We start from the raw sequence: 9,630 nt of genomic DNA, 5'->3' as shown, positions 1-9,630 counted from the left end.
TCTGGCTGGACCCTGACTGAAACAGTAATAAAGACAGGAAATCAGTAATATAAGTATACTGGAAGGTGAGGAGAGAGAAGAAAGGTGTGAGTGAACTATGTATCGTCTTCATAGAGGAAGTCTGTAGATGGTGCCTAAAATTGATAAATCATGAACAGCAGTAAGTGTATTATTTAGAATTATGAAGATAACCAACGAAAGAATAAAAACCTGAAATAGTTTAAAGTGTTGCCTCAAATTATGGAGACAGTAAGGAGACCTGTGGTTGTCAGGGACTGGGTTGGGCCGGGGGGTGGTGGGCGCTGGAGAAGGGAGAGATGAACAGATGAAGCATAGTGAATTTTTATGGCAGTGAAACTATTCTGTGTGATAGTGAAATGCTTAGAAACATGACATTATACATTTGTCAAAACTCACAACTGCACAACAGGAACAGTGTACCATAAAATTAACTATGGACTTCAGTTAATAACAGTCTTAATATTGGCTCAATTGTAACAAACACACTACACAAACGCAAGATGTTTATAATAGGGGAAAATGTGTTTGGGGCGGGGGTGGGGGGGAGCAGAAGGGAGAACAGAGGAACTCTCTGTACTTTCCCGTCAGTTCTTCTGTAAACCCAGAACTGTTTTAAAAACTAAACTCCCTTAATGAAAGGAAGGAAGGAAGGGAGGTGGGGGAGGAGGGAGGGAAAGAGGGAGGAAGGGAGCTATCTAAAAGCCACAGAGGAAACTTACATGCATATTACTAAGGGAAGGAAGCCCATCTGAAAAAGCTACATGCTTTTTGATTCCAACTATAATGACCTTCTGAAAAAGGCAAAACTATGGAGACAGTTAAAGAGACCAGTGGTTGTCAGGGTTTAGGGGGAGAGAGGAAGTGGTCAACAGGGGGAGCCCAGGGCATTTTTAGGGTGGTGTAAATATTCTGTGTAATACTGTAATGACAGATACACGACATTATATATTTGTCAAAACTTATGCAAACTAGACAACACACAGAGTAAACCCTAACATTAATGATAATGTGCCAATAATGGTTCATCCACCAGTTATAATAAAGAAACACACATTAATGTAAGGTATTAGCAACCACAGAAACCCCTGGGGGTGGGGAGACCGTACTTTCTGTGCAATTGATCTTTAAACCTAAAACTGTCCTTTAAAAAATAGCCTGTTTTTAAAAAGCCTGAGTTTTTAAAAAGCCTGGCGCCTGGGTGGCTCAGCGGGTTAAAGCCTCTGCCTTCAGCTCCAGTCATGGTCCTCGGGTCCTGGGATCGAGCCCCGCATCAGGCTCTCTGCTCAGCGGGGAGCCTGCTTTCCCCCCTCTCTCTGCCTGCCTCTCTGCCTATTTGTGATCTGTCAAATAAATAAATAAAATCTTTGAAAACAAAAATCCTGAGTTTAAAAAAAAAAGTGTTGCCTCTAGAGAGGAGATGTTTGTGGGTGAAACAGACCTTTTTTCTTTTTAATTGTAGTTCTTATGTGCAATTTAAGGTGTTGTGTTTGTTTCTGTTTTTGTATTTGTATACATTACCCAGATTGAAACATTTTAATTAAAAAAAAATCTGTTTACCTGCCCAGGATAGCTAAAATGAAAAAGACCAAAGACAGCAAGTATCACAAGGCTATGAAGTATCCAGAACTCTGCGGCAGCCCTATAGAAGTTCATGTAAATTGGTATAACCGCTTTGGAAAACTGTTTGGGAGTACCTTATCAAAGCTGATCATTTGCATAACATATGACCCAGCAAATTCTCTCCTAGATTAATACTATTAAAAAAAATGTTCACCAAAAGAACATGTTCTATGATGTTCACTGAAGCTTTATTCCTAATTGCCCTAAACCAGAATCTACCTAAATGCCCATCAAGAATTTGCAGAAAAACTGTAGATTTTTCACACAATGGAATTCTACATACCAATGACAATAAAGGATTTATTAAGTACATACAATAACATGAATATCACAAACACAATTTTGAGTGGAAGAAGCTAGGCATGGGACACATAATTCCATTTCTATAAAGCCCCCAAACAGGCAAAAGCTATCTATGACATAAGAAGTCAGAATAATTGTTATCCTCAAGGGGAGACAGTGACTGAAAGAGGCATGGGGGGGTTCCCCTGGGGTACTGGTAATGCTCTGGTTCTTTTTTAATGAGTGCTGGTTCTACAAGTATATTGAATTTATGTAATTTCATCAAACCATGCTTATAATACTTTTAATATATGTACTTTTTATATTTATACTATGCTTCAATAATTTTATTAACCTGAGAGTGTAGACCCCTAAGTCACACCCTTTTTTCTCTACTTTCTCCATTAACATTTAAAGAATATACACTTGAAAAAAATCTCAGGAGAGAGAAATAGATATACATTTTACATAGTTAATTTCGGAAGAATCTCAACATTAACATTTCTACGAATAAGCAAGAGAAGAAGTCCGGTTTTGTGTACAGTAGAATATTTATTCGACCTTGCTGGGGAGCCATGCTGTTTGGTGGTGTTGTTATGAGTACTGCCTTCCAATTGGGCTCCGGATATGTTCATCATGTTATAAACTATGACTTACAGTGACATTTACCATGACAAGTGAGTGCTGACAGTGAGATGTCATTTCTCTTGCAAAATCTACAATCAGACTCAGTTTGTGGCTTCTTACCACTGGATAACATCCGTCTAGGGAAATTCTTTTTGTGTTCATTTTAGAAACTGCAACTTTGGCTTGCTCACCAAGTTAGAATACGTTGTTTGTCTTCATGCTGGGAGAAATGAGAGCTAAATTACAGGCATTAGACCCAAAATCTAAAGATGAGTGTGTCAATGCTTCCAATGTGAGGGTATTTTTTTTACTTTTGGTAAAAACGTTATGCGGTTTCAAACCTAACTATTGCAGTCATTCATTCCCTTTAACACAGGAAGTACAAAGCTCACACAAACTGATTCTAGGTTAGTTCTGTACATGTTAACATGGTTTTTAAGCAGGCCTTACTGAGCTTACTCCAAGTGAAAATTTAGTGTTGATATCTGGCAAGTGCTTGACCAGTAACTTTAATCTATTACTTTTATAAAGTCTCAGATAGTTTAATATACCTAAGAGCATATTTTGAGTATCTTTCAGAGATACGATAAAAAGGCCCAAGGTTTTTAAGCCTGGAAAACCTCCAATTGTGAAAACTACCTAATAAATCAACTTAATCCAACCTCCTGCTGTCCCTGCCTTCCATTTAATGCACCCACAAATTACCTTCTCTTAATTTATCTTTTGAGTTTCCCAGACCACACTCTACTTTGAGGATGCTAAACTCCCAAAGGACCACTCAGTGTGTGTGTGTGTGTGTGTGTGTGTGTGTGTGTGTGTGTGTACATTACATATATTTTTTCAGCATACATGGCTCCAATAGCATTTATTAAGCATTTCCTATGTGTTCCCCCATTAATAATTTTTTAATCCTTTCAATAACCCAGTAGTTTCCTTGACTAACCACATTTGATACTTGAAACTGAAGCACAGAGCAGTTTTTGAAACTTACCTAAAGTTCTAATGCTTGTTAAGTAGCAAAGCTTTAATCCCATAGCAGGCAATGTGATCCATAGCCATTACACTGCTGCCTACAATTATTGGTAAGAACTCAGATACAAAGGCAAATTCAGGCCACATAGCACTACGAGTCCTTCCCCTTACTAGCAGTATACTTCTACCCTCCAGACTATAATGAAAATTTTGCCTCTGCTCTATTCTGTAGAACAGGCTTTACAGATGCTACTCATATAGAACACACCTTTCTTTCATAATATGAAAATACATCACAGGGGGCAGGGGGATCAGGGCCAGGACTCAAAACTGAATTTTGATGCGTTTTTAAAGTCTTTATTGATGGCAAACTGGGTAATGGCTTGGGTTTGGGCATGAAGCACTGTTGTGGAGATTCACTAGGTCGTCAGAGCTGATGTAACACTGACTCCCAAGATAGCATAAAACACATTATTTCAGGACTTTGAGGATTCCCAAGTCCACAAAAGAAGTCAAAACTTATCACACCAACGCTTTCCATTTCACATGCAAACAGAAAATCCCATTTCAAACACTTACAACATCACTAGAAAAATCAGACACTGTATATTCTCTAAAATTTATTTACAGTTAATAAATTAAAAAGAAAAGTACAACCAGATTGTAAATCTTAATCATATGCGCACATCAAACTGTCCAAGAAAACAATTCAGTTCCATTACAAACAATTGCCTTCTAATGCACTTAAGACATAACAGTCTATCAAAAAATATTTTAAACACACCAAGAAAGTATTATGTATATATGTCCATTAAAAAACACCAATTTAAAGAGTGCTGTGGCGATCCTTAAAACAACAAAAAAACTTTTGAGTTCAAAATTGCTCAGATTTTTCATATTCAAATATCTCTCATGTGTTCTTATTGAATCGTTTCCAGAAAAATAGTACTATGGTTTGCACACAGCAAATCAGTGTGTGTCAGCCACCAGCTTAAATTACACATGTCCAATCAGGTACTCAAACTTGGACAAAATAAATACACACCACAACAGTGACACTTTGCACTAACAACAACGAAGCTTGCCCTCAACAGTCAGAACATTACTGGATTCCGTGAGGAAAAATCAGTTGCTGGTTGACAAGAAGGAGGATAAAAATGACATCAAGGATTCAAAAGGTTCTTTGAGGTGCCGCTCACCACATTTAGGCACTCAAGATTCAATAATAGCATAGCAAGGTGATAAACTTCCTCCTAGCTTCCCCGCTTACTTGTGCCATATGAGATATAAAGGTAAGAGAATGAATTAAAGATCATGGTATTTCTTTCAAAAAACTATATACAAGCTAAGCTACAGACTCACTTTAGAAGACAGTTAAATGAACCATAAAGGCCACCGTGCCAAGTTCCTTTTCACATTCTGCCCAAGAGTATCCATAAAATACTTTCATTTTCCTATTATATACTCATCAACTGTATTAATTGTTTCTTCACATTTTATAAGTTGTAAAACAACTAACTTTAGCAAGGTTTTGCTAAAGAAAACTTGGCAAAAATAAAGATTTGTTTACATCTTATTTCACAAACTAGAAATGGCATGATTTTTCAACAGACCAGATAATTAACGTATTGAATTTAGGATGGGCAATCAGATCCACACTGAAATCAGATAGCCCGCATAATCCAAAGCATATATGCAAGTTCAAGTGCACTAAAGTAACAAGGCATAAGAGGAAAAAAATAAGATTCTCAGTTAAAATAAATGCATGGTGTCAATGGTTATGCTTCAGTTTTGTGCTGAGCAAAGTTATCCTCCCAGCTACATCTAATTTCAAAATCCTCTGGGAAGCTATCTAGATAAGCTATATGTTGAAGTTACATTCTAATATGGCCATTGGATTTATTTTTCAATTATTATAAAATTATATACAATAGTTAAGTGGTACAAATACATATTTTTCCCTCAGGTGCTAATTAGCTAAAAAAGTTAACAATTTGGGAAGAGGGAAAGAAAACCCTATGCATTTAAGTACAATTGGCAATGGAAGCTAATAACCAAAAGAATATATATAAGCTTCCTATCACACAAATATAATTTAACACTCTCCATCTTCTAAGTAATTATTCACTTTTATTTACTCATGTGACAGTATTTGTAACAACACATTATCATCGAGTAGTGAATAAAAGAATATGAGGCTTACTGGGAAACTGGCATAAAGTCATATATCTTTTTTTTTCTTTTTTTTACAAAACAAATACACTGAAATTAAAGTCACAAAACTCCTACTATGAACTATTAAACTTGAAAAATTCATTTCAGAAAGCTATGCCATTTGAGTTCTAAAAACACAAGAGTCAAAATCGCAACTCTCATTATTCCCCTAAGAAGCTGCCAAGCAGAGAGAAACCTTAATATTGAAGATTTCATATGTCATGTTCCAGCCTGGTATGGATGGTTCCATGGCAGAATACTTAAACTTGAAATAATTGTGGTACAAAATCGCTACTTGACCCTTTAGATATTGCAGTAAGATCTGGCTGCGGCACCACTGGCTAAAAACCATTAAGTCTTGCTGCCATCAATGACCAAAGGCACTTGGATAATCAAGGATTCCACACTGGGCCATGTGATATAAACACTATTACAAAAGTGTAAAAGAAGGGTCAGCACTCTGTGTGGCTCGCCTGTTCAATACCTGTGGACTTCGGCTGTCAAACAAAAGACCAATAACTACAAACATAATTATGAATGGAAATAAGATAATAAAGGAAACTCGTGGAGCAAAACTAATTGTCATGATGTTTAAGAGTGATGGACAGTGATCCAGACATTTCTTGTTATCCAACAACAAAAACAAAAACAAAAACATGGAAGGAAAATCTATTTTGCCCAAAGTTAACTTCCACCAGTTATTTGATACCAAGAAATGCCCCACCCCTCTAGATCATTAATACTTCTGAGAATTCCAATGGGTATTCTGTTTGGCATTTTAATCACAGCGTTTACACATACTCATTTTGCCTAAGCAATTTCCATTTTAAAATAAATTATCCTTGAACTATTCCCAGATCTGAATGTTAGACTACTACCAGAAAGCCAAATCATTTCCAATCGGATTCCATCCATCTCTTTAACCAACACCAGTTCTTTATAATTCACGCATTCTTTTTTTTTTTTATCACAAGCCATGTGGTTTCAATGCACTTTAAATTTTATTCAATTAAAAAGAATTCAACAATTCAACTTTTCCTAAACAAAACTTTATGAGTTTCTACCATTTCCTTTAGGAGCTCAGTAAATATAAACATTAAATTTCAATATAAAATCTTTAGGAAACACCTCAAAAATGCTGAAACAGTTGTACTTTGCATCTCTTTGTTTGTAATCACTGAGCCCATGAAATTCAAAGCCATACAAATCCTTACACTATTAAGAGTCATAAGCTTGAATTTCTTAGACAATATCCTTGGTCAAAGCTTTGGAATCCAGTTGAGATTCGGAAACGAGTGGGATTCAGAATACCCTGAGCACAAACTAGTGCAACACCTTTCAAAAAAACATATTCGATCTTTCCTCCAGAAAGAGGGGTGGCAGTCAAAAAAGAAAAAAGGGGGGAGCAGGGGGGTGGATGAACAGCAAGTAAATTCTAGCTTTATTACACAAGCACGAAACCAAATTCCTTTGGAAAAAGAATGACTTCGGAGGACTTCCAGACCAGTGAGGTAGAGAGTCCAAAAGGGAGAAAACGGATCTGCCCCTATAGTCCTGGAGACGTATCAGTCTGGGCTTAGGAAGAAAGGGGACCTCCCTTGCAGGTCCAGCTGTCTCCTCCTTCCGCAAACCTGGTGCTGGGAGGCAGCAGAGGGCACACCTGCCCCGCAGTCCCAGACGGCGGCGCCGCATCCCGGGGACGCGGGCCGGGAAAGCCCATCCGGTGCTTCTTCGCCCGTAAAGTGCACTAGGGGACGCGGTCCAGGCCGGATCTGTAAACACTCGACTGTCACTTGTTCACCCCTCCAGGCGGAAGCCGTCCCGGGGCGCAGGGGCCAGGGCCGCGGCTCACGCCCGGGGCACCGGGAAGCGGCGAAGCCTCACCACGGGTTCCAGGTTCACTCGCAGGACTTGGCGTGCCCGCCGCCGCGCCGCCGCCAGGCTGCGCTCGCCCCACACGTCGCCGCCGACGCGGATGGTGGGGAAGGTGGTCAGCGTCGGGGTGGCCGCCCTCCAGATCTCCTCCAGGGTGCGGCCCCCGAAGCAGGGCCCGGGGGCCGCGGGCTTGGCGGGGCAGCTGTCCTCGGGGGCCGGCGGCGGTGGAGGAGGCGGCGGGGCCGGCGGGGCCCCCCTCCGGCGGGCGGCGGCCGCCCGGGCTCCGCGGCGCCTCCTCCTGGCCGCCGGCCTGCGCGTCTGGCCGCGGGCGGCGGGGGGCGGCGGGGGGTCGGGGACCAGGGCCCGGCAGGAGGAGTAGCCGTAGACGTCCTTGCTGCGCAGGATGTGCGGGGAGAACTGGTGCTTGAGGCTGCAGAGGAAGCTCCAGAGCTCCGCGTCCGAGCTCATGAACTCCGTGCTGCGGGGCATGAACAGCTTGAAGGCGTCGCCCAGCGCCTTGGTGCTGTCGGCCAGCGACAGTTGCGACCGCGAGTACACCACCTTCTCCTCCCGCGCCTCCAGCTCGGCCCCTCCTCCGGCCCTAAAGCCGCCGCCCCGGGCAGCCGGGGCCGGGGCCGCCGGGGGCCGGCGCCGCCGCCTCTTCACGCTGCGCCGCATCGGAGGCCGCTCGGGGCCGCCCGCGCTCGCCGGGTCTCGCCGCCGCCGCCGCCGCCGCCCCCGCCCGCGTCCGGCTCCGCGGCGGCGGCCGCTGCTGGCGCCTCCGGGCCGGCGCGTCTCTCGCTACTTTTCTCGCCTCGGCCGCCGCCCCTCCCCCTCCGAGGGCGGAAGACGCGGGTGAATATCCTGCCGCCCGGTACAAGATGGCGGCCGGCGCCCACCCCTGGGCTTTGTCATTGGACGGCGCCTGGCCCCCTGGTTTCTTTCTTCTCCTCTCTAGCCTCCTTTCGCCCTCTGCCTTTCTTTAAATGCGCCCGCCTCGGGCCCCTCCCACCACGGCCCCGACTCCACCCATTGGGTGCTCTCCGAAGAGAGGCGGGGACTAATGGGGGAGAGGCCAGTTCCTGGAAGATGGTGCTGGGGTGGGTGGTGGTGGTGGCCCTTGAACGCCGGTCAACAGTTGGGTGGGCATGTGGGGAGGATGCCATGTCTACAGTAAGAGATGGACTTCAGCTTCACCTTGGGGAGAGTCCCTCTCAGAGTGAGTGGGTGCTTTCGTGGATGGAGCTGGGTGCATAACAAAGGAAGACCTGCCCCAAGGGCTGTCCCTCCTATCACAGCAAGGGAGTCTGGAGACAAATCTAGAAGGAATGGGTCTTTCATAGCTCCCTTCCAAACCTTCAAGGACCTCTTTTGGCATCTTCATCCAACTCGTCCCTCTTTTGGCCCTGATCCATCTCAAGCAACCAACAATAATCCAGAATCATTCAGCCAATATGGATAGCGTTTGTGAGATTATCTCCCTCTAGACAATGGAACCATCTTCATATTTAAGAGATACTCTGCTTATCGGGAAAGCAAAGCCTATTATGCCTGTAATACTCAACACTCTTTGCTCAAGTTGATCAGAGATCAATTACAACAAAGCCATTCTCCTTAATGAAAACATCTATGTTTTCAAATATGTAGATCTTTCTAAATGACTGCACTTCACTTTTCATTTAGTTTCAGTATGCTTATTTGTAGCACCATCTCCATCGTTCAGAAGAGATGCAGCTTCACAATCAAAAAAAGTTCTTTTGATAATACATTGTTAAAACCACATTCCCTTCTGTGTTCGAGGAGAGGACTATGAATGTTTAGAGAATAGTGCTCATTTTCCAGTCCTCTTTTCTATCCTGACTGGCACTCTAATGGACAGTCCATGTTTGCTGAGTAAACCAATAAAATACGCTGATTATTTGCAATGAGGTGAGAAAGAAGGATATAGTGAAATCGCTTAGAACAGCATAATTTTATATTTTACATTTATTATTCAATTTTCTCTTAACTCCCTTAAAA

At 42.5% G+C, this 9,630-nt stretch overlaps 1 protein-coding gene across 1 annotated transcript; it reads right to left on the bottom strand.

Moving 5' to 3' along the window:
- Positions 1 to 4,129: 4,129 nt before the first annotated feature.
- CCDC71L (coiled-coil domain containing 71 like) lies at positions 4,130 to 8,411 on the bottom strand. The gene has a single exon (XM_080818881.1). It carries the CDS (start codon positions 8,287 to 8,289, stop codon positions 7,585 to 7,587), a length of 705 nt encoding a protein of 234 aa, XP_080675007.1. The 5' UTR covers positions 8,290 to 8,411; the 3' UTR covers positions 4,130 to 7,584.
- Positions 8,412 to 9,630: the final 1,219 nt, after the last annotated feature.

The sequence above is a fragment of the Martes martes genome, assembly GCF_963455335.1.
Source record: "Martes martes genome assembly, chromosome: 11".
Classification (NCBI taxonomy): Eukaryota; Metazoa; Chordata; class Mammalia; order Carnivora; family Mustelidae; genus Martes; species Martes martes.
The sequence above is the reverse complement of the archived record's forward strand: the minus strand, read 5'-3'. Positions and strand labels throughout refer to the sequence as shown.

Excerpts from the sequence above, each read along its gene's own strand:
- CCDC71L (XM_080818881.1), bottom strand. The coding sequence starts at position 8,289 with ATGCGGCGCAGCGTGAAGAGGCGGCGGCGCCGGCCCCCGGCGGCCCCG.